This window comes from Nematolebias whitei, chromosome 19 (assembly GCF_014905685.2).
Source record: "Nematolebias whitei isolate Nwh7 chromosome 19, NemWhi1, whole genome shotgun sequence".
NCBI lineage: Eukaryota > Metazoa > Chordata > Actinopteri > Cyprinodontiformes > Rivulidae > Nematolebias > Nematolebias whitei.
This window is the reverse complement of record NC_056516.1, coordinates 30,226,950-30,248,233: the sequence shown is the minus strand read 5'-3', so window position 1 is coordinate 30,248,233 and position 21,284 is coordinate 30,226,950. Positions and strand designations below refer to the sequence as shown.

Here is a 21,284-nt window from a genome sequence, read left to right as displayed (position 1 = left end):
CATAAATCAGTAGAAAGTTTGAATGATATAGTTTATTAAAGACCCTATTTTCACAGCATCACTTTTAATTAGAAGAAATAATAAAGTGATATTTATCCGTCAGGACCACCGCAGTGAAATATCTTTCTACTGATGCACAAACCATTGGTGAAGAACTTTGCATCCTGTCGTTTTGTTGATGACTTCTCTGTCAGGACTGATTGTTGCAAAGCAATAAAAGGAACACGTTCTCCTTTCCTGCTGTGTTTATTTAACCTGAGGCTTCGATCAGGCTGGGAAAGCAGGAAACTTGATTTTAGTGTTTTCCAGGCCTGGATAAGGGACAAAATACATTTGTGTTGTTGCATTTTCTTTAAAAAAAATGACTGTATTTTTTGGATTATAAGGCGCATTAAGCGAAACTAAACAGATAAGTTGAACTTTATTCAACTCATTCACTATAACTCAACATTGTTCACTTGTAACACATAAAATTAGTATGAGGTCAGTAAGCACAACCAGAATTAATATGTAAAGCTCTGTTGATTTTTGAGAAAATCAAAGGATTTTAAGTGCACCCTATAGTCCAAAAAATACGGTAAGTTTTATATAAATAACATTCTCCACAATTTCCAGTTTTGGTTCATGCACCACTAAAGTTGCCACGTCATGAATTAAAACAGGGACATTATTGGAAACTTTCTTTGCTGTTATGTTGACAACATGCAGCACAAAAGGCTCATATGAAGACTTTAATTGAAATATATATGTATATATCAGTTTTGCATGTTGCGGTGAAAGTATTTTTAAAGAAAACAATATAAAAATCCATCCTTTTTCTTTGTTTTTTCTTTCAGGAAGCCAGTGCCTTTCTCCAACAGTCTTACTTGGAATATTTTGTCAGAATAATAAAACAACAGAGCAGTAAAAAAAAAAAAAAAAAGGGAATAAAACATGTTGCTGTAAAAATGTGCTTGTTTACTAAATTCATTGTAAAGTTACAAAATATATTTGAAACTGATGGAAAAAAGTTTCCTATATTCAATAATTGTATGCACAGGCAGTCATAGTACCCTAGTGTAAAACACGGGTGGTTATAGTGAATTTAAAGATGTTTTGATGTAAAAAATTATTCAATAATTGTCAGAAAATCTGAGAATTTGAGTCTTGAAAATCTGCAAAATAAAATAAAATAGCTTTTACTCTTTTCCCCAGATGTTCTTTATATTCTAATCATTTGATTCGTTTTCCAACAGAGTGATGCATAAAAAGTACAAATATATATCTGCTAATTACCTTTTGTAGCCATGAATAATCTACAAGCTTGGTTTGAACGCATGTCCAGTCCACAGTTTTTTTAATTTTTTTATTTAAGCAGGAAAAACATGCAAAGAACTTCAGGGTGCAGATATTATGCATTCATTTTTTTTAGTGATCATCTTGTGATGAATCATATTTGTATGAACAAGATGAATAATGCAAATCTATGTTGAGTTAAATGAATAAAACTAGCAGCAAGGACTCTGTCCCATTTAACAGAAGCTAAAGTGAACCCAGGAGGGGGCAGCAGACACCGCTGCAGGACTAACCACTGCATCACATCTTTTTCCAGCTCCAATTCAATCCTTCAATTTCTGACAAATTAGAACACCCGGGGGGTTTTGACGTATTTGATTAATCACACCTCCCCTGTGTTCAGTGTTTCTCTGTAGGAATAAAGAAAGCACTTTGAACTGGCACGTGTGCAACTTGAAGTTCAAGCCACAGTGAATCCATTTCCAGAGATTGTCATACAAGCACGGCGTTACTACAGATGTTTCATCTTCCAGGAACGTGTTGGACTGCTCTCTGATGGTACATGTTGTATCAGCAAATCACCGAAGAAGTTTAACTGAACCTAATCCGTTCACAGCTGATTGCAGAATACAGGCCATGGACACTGGGTTCACACAAGCAGAAAACCCATCACGCAATGTGGCCAACTGGTAACCACTACTTTCCATTGACTATGGTGACATTATTTACATGAATACTCCTGCCAGCTGCTTGCAGATGTTGGATGCAGTCTACCATGGCACGCTAAAATTCATAACAGGTTTGTAACTACCGTAACATCACTGCACCCTACTCCTTGGTCAGTAGAACATGATCTACATGCAGACTCTCACACTGGTTCATTTTCATCTATAAATCCCTCCTTGGTCTGCTGCCTTCATATATCTCCTCCCATGTCACGTCGTCCGTGCAGTTACAGCGTGCGCTCTCAGGACATCATTACCTGCAGCGTTCCCTCTGTGCGAACTGAACTTGGCAAAAAGGCCTTTTCTGCTCCCGTGTCCTGGAAGACCTTGCAACATGAACTGAAGTTGTCCTTGATTTCTTTAGGGGATTTTAAACATGTGATAAGGTCAAAAGAAACATCAAAGCAAATATGTTCTTTTTTTAGTATTTCACCTTGTTTTACAGCACCCTGATTTGTTTTATGACTACTCTTATTTTAACTGCATTTTTACTGTACTTTATATGTTCTGCTGGAACAGGTCTCTCTCATAAAATGAGTCCTCGTGGCTCAGTGAGACTAACTGTATAAATAAAGGTTGAACGAATGAATGAAAAGTTTAAATCCTGATCCTGTCTGAGCAACATGGGCTAAAAAAAACCCAGTTAAAACTGAAATTAGCAGCAACAACCAAAAAACAATAGCTAAAGGCAGAAAGAAGCTTAAACTACCAGACGGAAGTGGGAAAAAGCTGAAAGGAGCTTCAGAAATGTGGAATTAAAATGAGCATAAAAACAGACATTACACATGATGCAGTTTTAATAAACATGAAGAAAATTCTTTTTTTTTTTTTTTTACATGTTAGTAACAGCAGCAGTCATTTCCAAAAGCTTAACAGATCAGTTTGTCATGATTTCTGCATTTTGGCAGTGCATATTTTAACTGTAGGAACATTTTTATATACATACATATACTTAAAAAAAAATCTCTGTCAAATGGTGAAATGTGTATTTTACACTGTTAGCTGTCTCTGTAGCTCAAAGTCAGTTTGATCAAAGAAATAATAAATCCTTAAACCACATTGGGTTAGCACAACACACACTTAATGCAGTTTCATATAGAATAAGTGCGACACGATTCATTCTTATTCAGAGTTAATATTTGTGTTAAAGTGTCTGTTTTAAAGTGTCTTATACTGGTGTACTCACAACCAGAAGCTGAATCTTTTCAACAAATATTGCTGCTCATTACAAAAACAAGTTGTCAAACTGAGCTGTTGTCCTCCTCCCATAATAAATGCCATTTCTCTTGACAAGAAATTTATAGCCATTTCAGTACGTGGGTTTAAATTTGTGTCATTTGACAATTTGAAATGTTGTTCAGGATACAGACAACCAAACCTACAAAAATTAAAAACTGAACGTCTTAAGTTTGGCTCAAAAGCAGACGTGTGGGGAAACTGACTGAAGTCGCCCTCCTCCGAGATCTGCAGCAGCTCGTGGCGCCCAGCGTTCAGTTAGCGGCGTTCTGTGGCCCTTCTGGGATGAGGGACATGAAGAACGTTATGATAAATGACCAGGTGGAGGACAGGAAGCCTGCGTTAGGGCCGCTGTTGGGATCCTCCGCACCTTCCTCTCCACTTTCTCCATCGTCGTCGTCTGAGGTCTCGTCACTCACCCCTTCCTGAGCGGACAAGTCAGAATCCACTTAGTGAAATTCATTTCATTAGGCAGCTGTGAGCATGCACCTGATAAGATCCAGTTAACTTCAGAAATCACTCACTATTAAAAAAAATATTCTCCTTTGATGAGTAAAAATACTTATTTACTGAAGCTTACCGATCGAGTTCACCTGTTAAACAGACCAAATGTTCTGCATGAGGTGTTTACCATTTCTTGTGCATCTTGGTTTTGTGGCTCCGCCTCCTCGTCCTCCTGATTGGGCCGGTCTCCAGGCAGCTGCAGGTCGTTCTCCAGGTTAAAGGGGAACCAGCCAGCCTGGTGCCTGCTCACAGAGACCAGCAGAAACAACAGTAAATATAAAGAAAAACCTAAACGACTGTGTAAAGCACAACGACGAGGTCGCTCACAGGTAGAGCACCAGCATGGCCATCATCACCATGATGAAGCGGCTGAAGGATGAGTAGAAGTAAACTATACTCAGTAAAATGGCAGCTCGTGAAAACGTGTACACCCAGTCCAGCCAGTCCCTGTTGAGCTCCTCCTCGTTCAGGATCTCCCCTCCCTGGGCGTTCATCTGGACTTCCGGGTTGCCGTGGCGACCCGCTTGCGGCCGCCGGCTCAGAGGATCAGACTGATTGGATTGAGTTGAATTGGGCTGGTCGGGCTGGAGGTGCTGGGAGGAGGCGGCCAGTAACTGACTGGAGGAAGACGTTATTAACTCTTATCTCCATTTAAAAATAAATTTTGATACGGAAAAAAAGGAATGGGCTTACTAATGCATGTAGTATTGTCTGAAGTACAGCTGCTGCCACCACATTAGTGTCAGGGGGTTGTAGTAAGTGGGCATGCCCGTCGGGGGGGCGTTCATCGAGTTCTGACTCCAGCTGAAAAATACACATCACCAAAAACACCGACATACAAATTACATGATAATCTGTTTAAACTTCAAATCTTCCAAAACTTTCCTCAGGCTTGATGAGACACGACAGAAATACGAGTTTTAGTTTGATTACAGGCTACAGCTTCAGTCTAACATTTATTTTCCATTACAGGTGCATCTCAAAACGTTAGAAAATGGTGAAAAAAGGTTGGTTTTTTTGGTCATTCTCTGAATAAAGTGAAACTCGTATTACATTGTTTCATTAGACACAGAGTGAAATATTTAAAGCCTTTATTTATTGTATTATGGCTTACAGATAACGAAAAAAACAAAATTCAGTGTCTCGGAAAATTTGAATATTGTGAAGAGGTTCAATATTGTAAACTCCTGATGTCACCCCCGATCAGCTGATTAACTCCAAAATGTTCTATAAATACAAATGTCTCATTCTTCAAGTCCAGCCACTCCTGAACCAGAGACATCAGAAGTGTCTTACCTGCTGAGAAGACAAAGAGCTGGACTGTTGCTCAGTGGTCCAATGTCCTCTTTTCAGATGAAAGTACATTTTGTATGAAATTTGGAAATCATGTGGAAGGGAGGCTCCGACCAACGGTCAAACCTTAGATTTAGGAGGAGCAGCGTGGCTTCTGTCCTGTTTGTGGAACAATGGACCCAAGGGGGTTGTGGGAGTTTGCTTCTACTTCTACATGTGTTTTATGGATCTGGAGGTTTATGATTGTTCCTCGAGGCATCCTGTGAGGGGGTGCTGCGGGAGAATGGGGTACCTGGGTTGCCTTTAAGGGCCATCTGGTTCCTGTAGAACCAAAACAGGAGCTAAGTCCACATTCTTGGCTCAAAGTTGAGCTCCTTCTCAGTGCAGGTTGGACTCCAGCAGGGCTGACACTGGTCTCCGAAGGACAGGATCCCAGGGCGTCTGGTTTGAGAACCTCAGTGGTTCTGTTCACGTCTTCAAGCCAAGACCTTCAGCGTGCACTGGGGAGGACCGGTTCTGTGGTTCTCTACTGGAAACAGTTGGAATGCACTCCGGGGGTGAGAGACTTTGTCTCAGAGTTCAAGTATCTGGGCGTCTTGTTCATGAGTGACGGTAGGATGGAGTGGGAGGTGGATCAATGGATCGAAGCCTCATCCTAAGTAATGAGTGTGTTGCTTTGGTCAGTCGTGGTGAAGAGCCGAGTAAAAAGGCAAAGCTCTCGATTTACTGCTCTGTTTACACTCCAACCCTCACCTGGTCATGAGCTTTGGATAATGACCAAAAGAACAAGATCCTGGACACAAGAAGCTGAAATGGGCTTTCTTCATAGGGTGTCCGAGCTCAGCCTTCGAGATGAGGAGCTCCGTCATCTGGAGGGAGCTCGGAGTAGAGCTGCTGCTCCTCCGCATCCAAAGGAGTCAGCAGAGGTGGTTTGGGCATCTGATTAGGATGCCTCCTGGACACCTCCCTTTACAGGTTTTCTAGGCACATCCCACTGATAGGAGGGAAGACCCAGAAATTCTTGGGAGTAATTTTGTCTCTCCTCTAGCCTGGGAATGTCTCGGGGTCCTCCAAAGAGCTGGCAAGTGTCGTTGGGGAGAGGGATGTCTGGGTTTCTCTCCTGGACATGTTGCATCCACGACCTGACTACGGATAAGCGGTAAAGACGGATGGATTTGTAAATCAAGGTCCCAGAGTCTGGAGGAAGAGTGGAGAGGCCCAGAATCCACGTTGCTTGAAGTCCAGTGTGAAGTTTCCACAGTCAGTGATGGTTTGGGGCCATGTGCTCTGCTGGTGTTGGTCCACTGTGTTTTACCAGGACATTTTAGAGCATTCCCTGCTTCCTTCTGCTGACGAGCTTTATGGAACATGCAGATTTCATTCTCCAGCAGGACTTGGCTCCTGCCCACATTGACAAAAGAACCAAAAGCTGACTGTGGAATATTCTAACTTTGAGACACTGGTTTGTTCTTTTAATTTATTATTTGTAAGCCATAAACATCAAACTTACAAGAACGTGAAATATTTCACTCTCTGTGTAATGATTCTATGTAATATATGAGTTTGAGTTTCTAAAATGACTGAAAACTTTTTCACGATAACCTTATTTTTTTAGATGCACCTTAAGTAACAGTTTCCCACAGCCCAGAATACTTGAACATACATGTACATCATGCTACACTACTGTGAACAGGCGTGACAATATTATGATTGTGATCCATAGTTTTCATTTTGGCATCATTCTTTTGGTGTTTATCAAGTCTGAAAGCCAACCTAGTTTTTTTTTTTTTTTAACTCAGGCTGTGAACATGTTTGATTCACAACTTTTAGATAAAAAAACTCTTACTTCTTAAAATATGAGCAGTTTAAAGATACAGCACCACCAACTGTATCAGCTAATTTCTAGTTGTTAAATACACAAGATTATTTTCTCAACACTACTTAAAAAAAAACAAAAAAACTGTGCGACAATAAGAAATATTTATTAGTCGCAGTAAATAAAACATTTTATTTTTCATTAATGCTGAATCGTGTAAAAACACGTCTTTGAATTTGCTGAAACTATTTCCATCACGCCTGCGCCTTCACTTTATTACTGCAACATTCCAGAAAGCACAAAAAGACTTTTGCCTCAATTTATTACCCCACCTCTCATACACCTCTCATATGGGCACAAGTGACCCCCGCGACCCAAAAAGGAAGAAGTGGGTAAACGTAATGGATTGATTGATATTTTAACCCTTACAAGTATTAGCTTATATTTCTGTATGTTCTTTTTCAATTACAAAATAAAACCCTGAAGTTCCAGTAGTGGGTCAGAAGCACTTCTGCCCTGATGTGCTGTCAAAGTGTCACAGTCTAAACTTACCTCTGCATGAACTGTGAGTACATCTGGTGATAAGGAGGAGCTCCAGCCTGCTGCCTCATCCCATCACTGCTCCCTGCTGTAGACACCTGTCCATTAAGACTATTAGAACGTTGAGAGGCCTGTTACCAGGGAGGAGAATGATTCAGAGCATTAGCAATAGTACTGAAATAAGAACACACAACAATTTTAAATCCTCTGGGAGGTCTAGATTACAGCAGCGAGGCCGTATGATGAAAGGAAACGTGGCGATGATGAAATGAATCGAAAGGTGTGACAGGCTTGCTGCTGACCCACCGTGGGACTTGTTGCGCTCTCCTGAGACTTGTTACTGCAGCTGCGGGGAGGCTTCGGGGAGCTGGGAGGGGTTCTGGAGGCACACACCAGATGGAGCATATGGTACTCATCCTGCTGTGGAGACCAGAACAGCTCATTACCTCCCAGAGTCCAAGTGTTGCGTCTCCTTCAGGACTTCGTCAACCGAACAAGATCAAACTCCTCAAAGAACTTTTACAAGGATTTACTTTGTAACCAAGTGCAAAAACATGACTTTTTAAAAAATATCTGTGTAATATTTGCCAAGGCTCATAATGACGTGTCGAAACAAAATAAAAACATGAGTCCTGTGTGAATCAAACGTGCAAAAAACTGATAAACATGTTCCCAAGTCTAACTAAAACAGATCGTAAAGAACGAGCTCGTCTCTCCTCGTCGCTGAGGTTTTATTCTCTTTCGCAGCAGCAGTTTAAACACGTTTTAAATCCAGTTTAGTGTTGAAGCTCTTTGGATGTTGGCTTCTGTTTGAACACATCTGGATCTATTCCGAGAGAAAACGTTTTTAAAATTAACTAAGCACAAAAGATACACAAGCTTTATTTAAAAAAAAAAAAAGATAAATAAAAACTAAAAGCAAAAAGCTTGACGTTTCCTACAAATTTTGACTAAACTGCAAATAAATTGAAAAAATACAAACGTTCAGATCAGCATTATGATGTTTGGTAGAGCTAATCATATTGTTTTAAGAACTTATTGACATCTAAATATGACACATACCTGTAACTGCTGGCCAACCACTTCCCTAACAGCAAATCTAAAAATGTTATTTAAAAAAATTAACAAAGCTTTCTTCTTTCTGCACAACTACAATGAAGTACGTGAAGCTCCTCGTTATCAGGAGTTTTCCTCACAGGTTTAGAGATTCTTTGCAGAACATTCAGGTTGTTTTTCTGTTAAAAGTGTCTTCATCAGACTTCAGGAAAACTTCTTTGTGCGCGCCAAGCCTCTGAGAACTTACCTTCCTGAGCACATCTTTCAAGGTGAAGTGATCCAAAAGTAGTTTTCCTGAATACACCAGCCTCTGGTCTTTGGAGCTCTGAACAGTCAAAATATCGATAACGAGATCACCGGAGAGAATTGTGGGAAAAGATCATTATTATTATGATCAGCTGCATACATCTGTTTAACACACTGTTCAAATTGGTGAAAAAAAAAAAATCTGGATTTCAAACTTAAGTTTCAGAATGGAACTCAACAAACTGTGAAAAGTGGATGATTGCAGCATCAAAGGGCAGACAACTTGTGTAAGTAATGAGGATGAGATCGTAGTAACCTAAATTAAGATAAGTGGGTCTTAGCAGTGGATTTAGCAACCAGTACAACAAGGTCAAAACAGGTCATCATTAAGCCTACATTCATTCTACTCCCATTCAAAAATTTTAAACTTCTTTTTAAATGCAGACAAACTTGAAGTTATTTTTATCCTTGTTGTTAAATATATCACAGTTAATCTTAAACTACACAAGCAAAAGCCCTCAGAGAGATTACTCCACAGCTTTACTGTGCAGCAGTGTCTCTCAGTGTTTAAAAAGATTGCATCAGAACAAGTTCTAGGCAGATTGGAAAGAACACAATCTGATTAGTAGAACAATAACACGGAAATCTAAATGAGCGTTATCACATCTACAGACTTCAAGGTTCTTTTCAGCAAAACAATAAAAACCATTAAAAAACAATTTCTTTCTTCACAGAGTAGATAAAAAAGGTCTACATCACTATAAGATTTGTCATCAGCGATATCAAATCATGAAGGAAGCTCAGCAGAACACACACACCGAACAAAACACTCTTGGTTGTGTAAGTTCTACCCTAAAATAGTTGCAAAGATAATTTCGTTCCCACCTGTCCTGCATTTATGACATTTAAGAGGAGCCAGAAATGCTCTTACACAACTCACTCAAGGTTTGAACTTTACAAATGTCAAAAGATGTTGGGACTACAAACTATTTTAAGGTTTGTGATTAACTAGAAACACTTGTTTCAAGTTGATTTCAGCAATATTCCTTGTTTTTTACAAGCATGTAATAATTTTAGGGCGAATACAAATCCAAGATTTAACTTGTGGTTTATGGGCAATATGGAGGCTGGAGTCTCAAAAAATATTGTCAGCTTTATAATTCATATTTGTGCTGATGTTCAATGTTTTATGTTATGAGTGCTTAGTGTATATTTAGTTGATGTTTTTCTTAGTTCATATCTTAGATGTTATTACTGTTTTTCTTATACATTTTATTGTTGGATGTAACTGGGACCCTGTGTACATAATTTCGCTCCACCACATGTACCACATGAGGTGCGAATGACAATAAAGAAACTCTCTGACTCTGATAATAAGTAAGAAAAGACTATGGATGACAGAATAAAGTGTGCATTTTGATTGTCAGTGTGATATGTACTTACAGGTTTACTGGGATAAACATCAGACAGGTGGGCTTTGAGTTTCTCCACAGTCCAGTTCTGGTAACAGTTGATGGTCTGGTCATTGTATTTTTGGTTTGGGGCCCTGATGACAAGGATAACGGGACTGTCCACAAGACCTTGATCCATGACTCAAACACATTTGTCTTCGATGAAATAAGAAATAAGATGTTAGGCTGTCTGTTCTGATTCCGGTCCAAACGGTGTTTTAGTGTTTTGCTCCTTTTCTCGTCGAAATGTGATTATTTATTTCCCCATATGCTGGACTGAAGGCACACAGCTAAAAACAGACAGGTGAAAGAAAACCGTAGAGTTAATGGCAGCTCAACAAAAAGAAAGGCCAAGGTATCAATAAGAATGTTTGACGTTAGCTCTTTTGATATGGAATATAAATAATAATAAAATTAGGGAGGGAAAAACCGAATATTTAATCATAACATTAACTGACAACTATATAATTATAATGTATTAACAACCTCGAACATGAAGAGATGTTTTGCCTCTAATGAAACGCTTTGAATAAAATATTTTGTGAGCGAATAAATAATCGGTGATCTCTTAACAGCGGGGCTAAGCTAACGTTAGCTTAGTACATTTTCTTCTACGAAGTAAAGTATAAAAAATGAAGCTATCACCGAGCATAGCTACCTATAACAGTTAGAAAGAATCGAGCTTCATGTTTATTTTGGTTAAAAGAGACTTGAAGTTAGATTTGCCTACCTTTGTTTATCCCCTGTGACCGAAATGTTAAAGCCGTTGTAACTCAAAGCCCTGCCTGTCTGCGGTTCTTCTTCGTGAGTTTAATGTTGGCTGGAAAACGATGAACTGTTCTCTAGCGCCACCTGCTGGTCGGTAGTGTGGCTATTAAAATAAAATAAAATCTTCACCATAAACATTGAAACATTTTTTTCCACCACATTTGTATAAAATATAAATAATAAAGTAATTGCAAATAGTTTTTTTTATTATTCTCTAATTTGTACTCTTTATTTAAACGTGATTATTTAAACAATAATTAATTAAAAGTAGTTTGTTAAGGAAATTTTAAAAAGCATATGTTTAAGGTTAGTGATTTAAGCTGTTTCCATGTCCTTTCAAAATTTTCAGTTCTATAGAGTCCAACTTTACACTTTTTTTTTGTCGTTATTAAACTTTTCAACCTTCATTACAATTGGGCAAGCTCAGCTGTTGCAGTCTAAAATGTTTATTTGCTCTAAATATATCAAACAATTAAATAATGACAAAGATACTTAAGGTCCATTTCAGAAAAAAAAAAAACAATTTATAACTACTGATTTTAAAAAAAAGTGTTGTTTTCAAAATGTCATGTTGAAAACATGTTACTGCCAATTAATTTTGAATTTATAGTATTTGATTTTAAAAGTCATGCAACACCCATTTCATTTTTTTATAACAAAAATCTGGAGCCTGATTTTTGAGAATCAAAACTGAACTTTAAAATGTTTTCTGTTTTACATTTTTTTAACCCTCAAGTTTTTTTTTATTCTTACATTTTCTTTGAAGACTTTATCTAAAAAAGTTAAGTCATGTCCTCTGGACAGGTTCAAAGTCTTCTTACCACCACTGGATAAAAGGGAAATATAAGTTTTAATGGTGATATTCTGAGGTTGACTGCCCCACAATGACCACTGGACAATGGCACTATAAAATGGGTCAGGAAAATGGATGGATGGATGGATGGATGATGTATAATGGATACGGGATGGAGAGATAATCTCAAATATCTGAGACAGAGGATGTATGATACATTTTATAAACAACTCTAAAATCCAAAGTTATTTTTTTCTCCCCAACTCTAAACTCCTTTAAAAAAATAATATGTGCAAATGTTTTCTATTTTCCATTAGATCCTTTTTCTTAGAATTATATTTGTGAATTATTTGCTGCTATTTTAATGAATGGCAATGCAAAAAAAAAAAAAGTGATTTTACTTTTTTTTCTGTGCATCCATCCAGCACCTTCCTGCACAAAATATACTTTTTATGACTGACATTAAGGTGACAATATTCAATACGGGGCGCTTAAATGATGGTTGAAACTAAATTAGTTTTAATTTAACCTCAGTCTTACGGTTTCCCCAAATTTTAAGAATTTAAAAAATGTATATATTTCTAACTTTTGTAGCTTTAAACATAATCTGTCAGAGCAGTGGATTTTCCTTCTCTAAACTGTCTTAACACAGAAACAGGCGAAATAAAAATAAATGTCTTCACTACAATGGTCTTTGAGTTAATTTATTGCAGTAAACAGATACATGGACAATACCTAGTAGACCAGTAGAGATCTGTTTTTTCTCAGTTACAGGGGGAGTTCAAGTTTGGAATGATTTTTCACATTTGGTAACAGGCAGGCCTTCTGTAAAAGAGTTTAAACGTTATTTAATGGAAAAAATGTGCTTGCCACTTTTTAAATTGTTACATATTTTATTCAAATTTCAATTAATACTTTGTAGATGTGTTTTTATTTTCTGTATGACTGTATTACTAAACTTATGATCAACTGACTGTCTTCTTGGATTGTATTATTTGTATTAATTATATGTATTGGGTGGAGGCTTTATACAAGTCTCTGCCTCTTCCTGAACTGTTATTATTTTGTTTTCTTAATATCTTTGGTATGTGTTTTACTTGTGCAAAATAAACTAAACTAAAATATATCCACCATTCATGAGATGTATTCGTTTTATTTTGATAAATGTAGGGTTCATCATTATTTCAAAACACCTTGAGCAAAGTATTTTCCTGCTGTGAAGACAGACACATAAGATGAATTTATATTTAATGTAAAATACAAAGTTCTCTGTGACAGTCAGAAATGAACTAAACCTGCACTGAGTTGTAACATGATTGTTTAATGCAGGGGTTCCCAACCCTGGTCCTTGAGGAACACCATCCTGCATGTTTTAGTCGTTGCTCTGCTTCAACACACCTGATTTTAATTAATGGTTAATTAACAGGCTTCTGCAGAACATGAAGTAATTAAAATTAAACAACTAAAACATACAGGAAATGAAATGAAAAGTAAACAGGTGCGTCTTAAGTAGGGATTTTAAAGCTCGACATTTTGAGCCGTAAATACTGAATGTCTGATTGGTCCAAAAGTTTGGGTTAGATGCTGCAAAAGGCCAATCATCTTTAGCTCTTAATCTGAACATTACAGTAAAGCTGAGGGAAAAAAGATTAAAAGTAACAGGAGTGATGATGAACAAATGACAGGTGAGTTGATTAAAACATAAAGCAGGTGGTGAATGAGAAGCTAGAACCTGGGGCTAATTAGAGCAAGAGGCTCTGATAAGGACAGAGCGAGGCGAATAAATAACATTTCGTGTGTAAGATTAAAAAGGTCACATAAAAATAAAACTATAATAAAGACCCAATTCATTAGAAAAAACATCCAAAATACGGTCTAAAATTGGTAAAATTATAAATTTTAGTCCTGTTTTTACATAATCTGTTAAAACTTTAAAAACTCTTTCTGCTTCAGTATTAATTTATATGAAACCATCTGAGAGAAGCGTTTGTCGTTCTTTCTCTCACATCACGTAAAGTATTGTGCTTTTCTCGATATATAACATGTCAAGAAAAGTGGCCTCCTAACCCAGCAAAGAATTGCTTTTACAGTTTTATAAACTTTCATTCCTTTCTTCCAGGAAAAGGTCAGCCTGCTCTCAGAAGCTTCAGAGAATTTCCTGTGACCTATCAGTGGTTCGGTTTCCCGTTTTACAGATGTTACCCCATCTGCCAAGGCACTCGTTTTCAACAAAGTTTCTTCTGCGTAAGAGTTTTATCAAATAGTAACTGAAGGCTTCTGGTTGAAGTTAAATAGATAGATAAATAGTGGGAGCCAGTTGATTTATGGTTTATTATGCCAAGTTACAAAAAAAGCATGCATTAAATAATTACAAAACACCACAAATTGTTCTAATTACGCATAAAATTAATTTCAATGAACTAGAGCACTTTGATCTTACAGACAGTGCCAAAAGGATTAAATCCAAAATAACATGTAAGTGTATATTTTTTTAACATTTACATAAACTATAAAACAATTTAAAGAGATACAAGGAAATTGTGAGTAGATTATTTTACCTTTAAATTCCACAACGTTTGAAGAAGAGGTTATGGATCCGGCACCAATAATTAACTTCTTTTTTTAATAGACAAATAAGGATGAACATGTGAAGATGTAACTTACTTTTACCTCTCTAAAGTGACTTTTCATCCTTTAAGAGCTGAACAGCTTTAGACAAAATGTTGCATAAGCCTGAGATATTGTACAATGCCACATAATAATGTCCAACCACCTTTGGAAGAATTATTTTAGGTAAATCATTTGCGGTCATCTAAAGTAAAAACACATTTTTTGCAACTGTACAACAAACAACTTGCAGAAAAAAGAAGTCCCTCTAATCAGAACTTTTAAAATTTAAACGCAGGACATGCAGAAACTCTTTCAAATGTTTGAGATTTTAAAATTCCCATTCAGAGAGATGATTGGAAGTTTGCACAGATGTTGGACTTTTGCATAAAAATGATGAAAAATCTGCATTTTGCACAAGATTTTTAGATTTTTTTTGGCTGAATATTACTGAAAGCAAAAGGAAGTTGCACAATGAACAGCATGGGCAGCACAGAAAAACACGTTAATAACCTTTATAGGCTAAAAAAATAAAAATGCTGCATTGGCTATGCTTTTTAAGAAACATAAAAATGTGGTTGAATACGAACTTGAATTTAAAGGTTTAATATTACCATAAAAAAAGCTTCAGTTATGTAAATGGCCTGTTCAATTTTGTCTTTATGAGACTTTTGATTTTCCACAAATGACAATGAATGACAAGCTGTCACTTACACAACAATGCTGTGGGCTTTCCTTTTTCTATTGCAGTAATCCGATTCTGAGAACCCTTTGCCTCTCTTTGTTTGTAATGAGCGCCTCCATCAGTGACTCAGGCGTGAAAAGGTCCATGGACGGAGGAGTTACAATTAAGTGATAACAGCTATGGTTGCAATGCAGTTTGCTTCAGAGGTCAAAGTACAATCAGTGCATCTTATTGGGTTTAAAGGTCTGAAAAATGAGTCACACTCTTCTCTGTCGGGACTTGCAAAAGTGGCACAACTGTAACCGTTTATCACCAGCTGCAAAGGCATCACATACCTGCGTAATAAAATGTGTGCTGAGGCTGATTTCAGTAAGCAGCAGCTTTGCTATTGCAGACATTTTACACTAAATCAATCTGTTTTCTGCTCCCTCAACTAGAAAAAACAAAAAACGTATGCATCTGGTGCAGGTACTATTTTTAAAGACAACTGTTTGGTAAAGTCACAGAAGTGGTTGGAGTAATTTCATTTAATCGGACCTCTGTGATTACGGTAAGTACCGTTATTACTTGTAAGGGTCGCATAAATACCACTTATTACAGTCCTGATGGTGGATGCAGAGTCTGGCACACCTGCATGGTGTGCACATGCTTTCAATGTGGCCACTAAAATAAATCTAAGTCAAATAATTTGATGGCTCGCCACAATCTTTGTCGTACACCTGAAGCAACCTCTCTGCATGGCTCGAGCTACAGCCTTCAACAAAACTTGAGGAGTTCTTTGGTATGCGATGGATATGAAAGGAAAATAAAAACTATAAAAATGGTGATGATGTTGATAGATACTATAGGTTATACAAGAAGTTAAGCACATTTAGAAAGGATTTGGGTTTGCATCATGTCTCTTTGTTTTGTAGGTTTAAATTCCCTCCAAATATGACTGGCAATGTTGATGAACACCAAACACAAATAGTAGCAGGAAAAAAGAAAGAAGTGGGGGCTGTCACCAGCTGAGAGAGGAGACTGTGGTCTGCAGTCACTGAATGCAGTGCCTTCCACTGGTTACCTGATTTCATAACTGGAGCCCCTCCAGGATCCATTGGTACTGCCACCAGATCTGGTTGGATGCACTACAAAGCATCCCACGTTACTACGTCTTGATAACCACGAGGCTCACATTTCTTTAAAAACACTGGAACTGGTAAGAGTAATGGGATTGTTATGCTCACATCCCATCGCTTGCAGCCTTCAGATAAGAGTTGTTATAACAGCTCTAATGGTTGGATGAGATCTAACCCAGACCAAACAGCCAGCATTTTCCAAATAGCTAGATGTGTTAATGAGACTTGTATGTCTGCAATGGCACCATGGAACATGTCTTCTGGATTCAGGTCCACGAGAATTTTTTATTGCAACCGAGATATTTTTGCTGATGAGGAGTTTGGGCTCATCGATGATGTCTGACAGGACAAACCCTGAGCTGCTGTCTGCCTCTGAAGATGATCCACCCTCAGAGTCCACCTCTGTTGAGGTGTCTTCACACACCAAATATAGGTAAATGTTTTCAATGTATTCTGTGTCTTTATCTCACCTGTTGAACCAAAAAAGTCAAAAGAGGCTTATCTTTCCTCACTCTCCACATACACAAAAACAACCTTTTACATCTTGTACATAAATCTCAGGAGTTGGCCTGTCACGATAATAAATTTTGCTGGCCGAATAATTGTCTTAGAAATTATTGTGATAAACGATAATATTGTTTGAAATTTGACAATTAGTAATTATTGTCAAATTTAAGAAGAAATGTTTAATTTGTTTTGCATGTAGTACCTTTTTTGACCACCGGATGGCAGTATAAAACTGTTTGAACCGAAGGTTGGATAGTGAGGGAGGAGCAGGGGGTCTCTTTAAGAAAAATGGGAGGGAGGCTCCTTGACATGACATGGGCTGTCTCTCTTCGGTTCTCAAAATGGTGGACGCTCGGTGTGGCTTGAGCTCTTTAGCATCGCATTTTTCACATAAAGCTTTTAATTAATTTTTTTTTTTTTAAATCAGTAAACAAGTTCTCAGCTTCTTTTTGCAGAGAAAAACTTTTACATGAAGGCATGGGTTTCACCTGTGAATTTTGGAGCGTCGACAAGACGGAGAGAGGTTGTGAATATGATATTAATTAAATACTCATCATTATACTGTTAACCTTTAAAAATAATATTAAAAACAGTAGGACACCATTAATTTGAGATAAATCATAAATCACTTGAAGACAACAGTGAGCAGTTGTCTGTGACGATCATGTGATCGGTAGTCATGACTCCTACAGTAGTCACATGACCATCTGGTTCAGGTGACCACCTGTTTCCTTGAAGAGAAATGTTTTCTCTTTCATTTTGTGGACTAGTCCATCTTTTAGTCGACTTTCGGGCTTTGGCACATTGTTCTGTGGCCTTGGTGGACTCTTCAAGCTCTAAGGAATAAAGTATGTGTTTAGCATGAACACATGTTTATATTTCACATGACTTCATTATAAGGATTGAAAACAATAATCAGAATTATTCATGTTCACGCCTGTTATAATCAAATAAAACAAACTTCATTAATGATTTTTTTTTTCCTTTCTTAAGAGCATAGGAAAAATAAGGTTAACATTAGTCAGACTGCAACTAACTCTGTGTCCAAGGACAGTGAACGTGTGAAAAACAGACGTTTTTGAAGTCAAATGTAACTTTAAAGAAAATTCACGGCGAGTCTGGAAGAAACCCAAGGGTCAGAGGTCATAGGTGAGTGCAGCTTCATGCTACAGTTGATCTAACAAAACACTGCAACATTTATCTGTGCATGATGTGAATGTGATGTTTGAATTAATGGTTGTATCATTTTTCAACACGTTCTACCATTTTGTTCTGCATACATGAGAAAACGCAAAACAGGGAAACGATTCTTGTTTCTGAGTTCATTTAATGATGCTGGTTTTTGTTGATACTTTACAAACAGGTTAGGAAACAATAGACATTTAAAATAATTTGTGTTTATTGTTTCAAAACCTGCACCTATTTGGAATTCGCCCCGTGATCTCAGTGCAGCGGAGGAACGCTATAAAACATTTAAACAGTTGGGTTTTCTTACGCAGAAGCAGCACGTCAGCGTTGACTTCAGTTCGGACTTCTCGGTTGTTGGTTGGCAGCAGACATAATCTTTGACAGAAATCTGTACAGGTAGCGTGAGCAGGATGCACTCAGGGCGATTCGTTTGTGCGTCATACATATGCGAGTTCAGCCGATGTTGAGGCCTTTCTGTTTAAGACTGTGCAGCTTCAAATGTGTTGCAGGTGTGAAATCATCATCCTCAGGCTTTCACCTGCTCACATCTGTGCTTTTATAAAAATGATTTGTACATTCGGCTTATAGGTGCATTTTTTATTAATTTTAACATGTTTTATTTGACATGCAAATAAAAGATTTGTGTTGAGTATTTCTATTCAGAATCCTAGAATGTTTTACACCTCGTGCGTTCATTTATTTGTAACGTTCAATAAAATGTATTTTATTGTTCAAATGTTGGTTTATTGTTTTCCTGACATTTGCCCTTTGTTTTCCCATCATTGATAATAATCAAAAGAAACAAATAAAGGTCAGTGCTGTCATTTTGAAATGAATAGATGCTGGAGCCCGTCTGCTCCCTCCGTGTTTTGATGATGTCGTCAACAATTAATGACTCGGTGATTTACAAAAGGTCTTTAAACATGAGTAGGAGGAGCTTTTGTTTTGATTTTTTTGCTCATTTAATTCTTAAATATTCCACACCATTGAGTGTAGCTCCTCAGATGTTCTCTGCACAGCTAGTTTTATTTAACAGCAGGCTGATAAAATTAATATTTAATCTTAATGCACATTCACAAAGACAAGTTTTTGAACAGGCAGACAGGAGAACAGAAACTAGAGTTTGTTCTTCAAACCTCACATTTGTTCAGTGTTCAGAAAATCTCATGACTAATCCTGCAAGCTCTCCATGAGTCATATAGTCTGATGCTTTTCCACAAACCTGTTGCTCACACTGGGGGGCAGTGTGCCTTCATTTTTTACTTTAAATCAGAGAAGACATCTTCTGCATCTCTAAAGCGATCAAATGATTGCACTGAAGCACAAACGTTTACTGAAATTAGTGCATAATTCTATTGTGCAACGTTTGCTAAGACTTTAAATGAGTATTAGCTGTAACTTTTTGCTACGTGCTAAAAGCTTCATTAGCTGCAAGTTGTTTCTGCAATGTGCATATAGTATTTTACGTGCACAGTTCATGCACAAACCCTAGTGTGGTATCAGATAGGTACAGAGACATTGTTCATTCTCAATAAAGTATTTCTTGCACCATATCTTAAGTTCTTTGACTAATTTTGCAGCCGTCCTATTATCAGTCCAGCTGTTAACAACCTTTGTTACCAGACTATTATAAGACATTAATTAATTGGAAGTATCTGAAAGTGGCTTTCAGCAGGTCCTTTGGTTTCAACATCTGAGTGTGTGAACCTGAAAAGTTGTCTTTCAGCCCTGCAGAGATGTCTTGCGCACACACATACAATCTGAGAGGCAGCGGTCCCCATGGCAACGGGTTTTCCATCGGCAGGAGCTCCATAAAAGTGATTTCCTGACAGAAACTCTGAAGATATAAATCAAGAAAATAACCAGAAAGTTCTCAACTTTGAACTTAGCAACTTTTAGGCTATCAAAACATTTTTATTTTATGTTTTATATTTTACCTGGTTGTGTAACCGGCCTTGTAAACTCAGTCATTTTAATTCCCACTCAGTTTTCTTTGAGCTGAACTAAAGGAGAGGATCAAGTCAGACTGAAGAAGAATGACTCAGGCCTGCCTTTGAACGTAAGCGCGCTTTCCTGGCAGGAAGGAAAGATGTGCAAATTATTCGAGGTCAATTACATACAATTTGCCTAAAGAAATCACCCCCTCTGGTGCGGAAAATTGACTTGATGACTGGAATAGTTGAAAGGACAAATTGTCTATAAGTTTAATCTGCAGAAGTGGTTTCTGCCTCTTGATTTGTGTCGTTTGGCTGGTTATTAGGCTGTACATTGGCAGGATGACCCTGTACTGTGTCGTTACAATGGTCCTTTTGTTGATTCATGGGGCTGCATGACACTTAACTTGTGTTGGGGTTATTTCTGATGAGCTCCTAATAGTACACAAGTCACAAATAAGTGCTCTGCAGAGGCAAGGCACACACTGCTGCAGCAGGAACATCTTGGCAGGAGCATTGTGATCCAAAATGGCCCTCCATGGTTGTAAATTATTGGTTGCAACAACTAAAAATAGCCCTATAATCCACCCCAAGCTATAAACACGATCACTGAGGGTGTGAGGTCAGTTATTTATTCTTAACACGAGTACTTAAAGGGCACCGTGATCCAAAACACAGCTTTATATATCTGGAAACTAAAATTTAGCAAATTAGCTTCTTACATCACAGGACATTTTGTTAACATCTAAAATACATGCAGGATGCTTAAAGTCCTACATTTAGAGAACAGAAAGGAACCATTACAGTCTCATGTTCTGTGTGAGGCAAAGAGAGGTCGGACTAAAAGAAGCCTGTTTAGCTAAAATGTACTAAATAAGGAAAACAGTTTGTCTTTTGTTTCCAGCCGCTTTTAAACCAGAGTTTTTGTGGCTTCTTGTCTAAATTGTCGTTTTTCATCAGTTCAAAATATCTGCTTCTTTGGCAAAATTGCAGGTTGTTCCTGTCTCCTGCTGATGGCCTTTTAGCTGTTTTACTTTTTTATGGCTGATAGTATATCATTATTTTTGTTATAGCTTTTCCAAAAACCAGTACATTGAAGAAACGAGTGGGAGCAGAAAAATTTGTAAAATAGTGTAAATGCCAAACGATTTCGAAATCGTTTGCCCCTGAAAAACTGCTGCGCTTTTGTAGAACAGTAGGAAATTTGCTCTCAAGTAAAATTACGGGCTAAAAATTTAGATATAAAAAGTTGCATGGTGGGAATGCCAGCTTCTTCAGGTCAGCATCATTCTTCAGGAACTTTTCATCCTCAAGTTTTGCAAAACTTGGAAATGTAACAGCAAATTTATCAGCATGTTTTCCATATTTTATTTAAAAACAAAGCTCTCCTGGTGCATCGGAGTCGCCACTATTAGTTGCCTATTTTAAAAATTGCTCAACACAGTTCTTGCAAGTCATGTTTAAGTTGAACAAAAACAGGCTGTCAAATGCAGCGCCGAGGTCCAGAATCCTCATCCACAGAAAGATGGGTCATTATTTTGC

At 37.6% G+C, this 21,284-nt stretch overlaps 1 protein-coding gene across 1 annotated transcript; it reads right to left on the bottom strand.

The window, feature by feature from the left end:
* Nucleotides 1-2,779: 2,779 nt before the first annotated feature.
* Nucleotides 2,780-10,949, bottom strand: LOC119425916 (homocysteine-responsive endoplasmic reticulum-resident ubiquitin-like domain member 2 protein). Its single transcript, XM_037693474.1, has 9 exons — nt 10,873-10,949; nt 10,135-10,432; nt 8,693-8,770; nt 7,696-7,809; nt 7,402-7,520; nt 4,434-4,544; nt 4,068-4,358; nt 3,868-3,982; nt 2,780-3,661 (listed from the first exon to the last, which is right to left on the bottom strand). The coding sequence occupies exons 2-9, from the start codon at nt 10,279-10,281 to the stop codon at nt 3,491-3,493; spliced, it is 1,146 nt and encodes a 381-aa protein (XP_037549402.1). The 5' UTR covers nt 10,282-10,432; nt 10,873-10,949; the 3' UTR covers nt 2,780-3,490.
* Between the last annotated feature and the right edge of the window lie 10,335 nt (nt 10,950-21,284).

Coding starts and splice junctions, on each gene's coding strand:
- LOC119425916 (XM_037693474.1), bottom strand. CDS start 10,281: ATGGATCAAGGTCTTGTGGACAGTCCCGTTATCCTTGTCATCAGGGCC. Junction 8,771..10,134: donor ATGTTTATCCCAGTAAACCT/GTAAGTACATAT, acceptor TTGACTGTTCAG/AGCTCCAAAGACCAGAGGCT. Junction 3,983..4,067: donor GCCATGCTGGTGCTCTACCT/GTGAGCGACCTC, acceptor CTCTGTGAGCAG/GCACCAGGCTGGCTGGTTCC.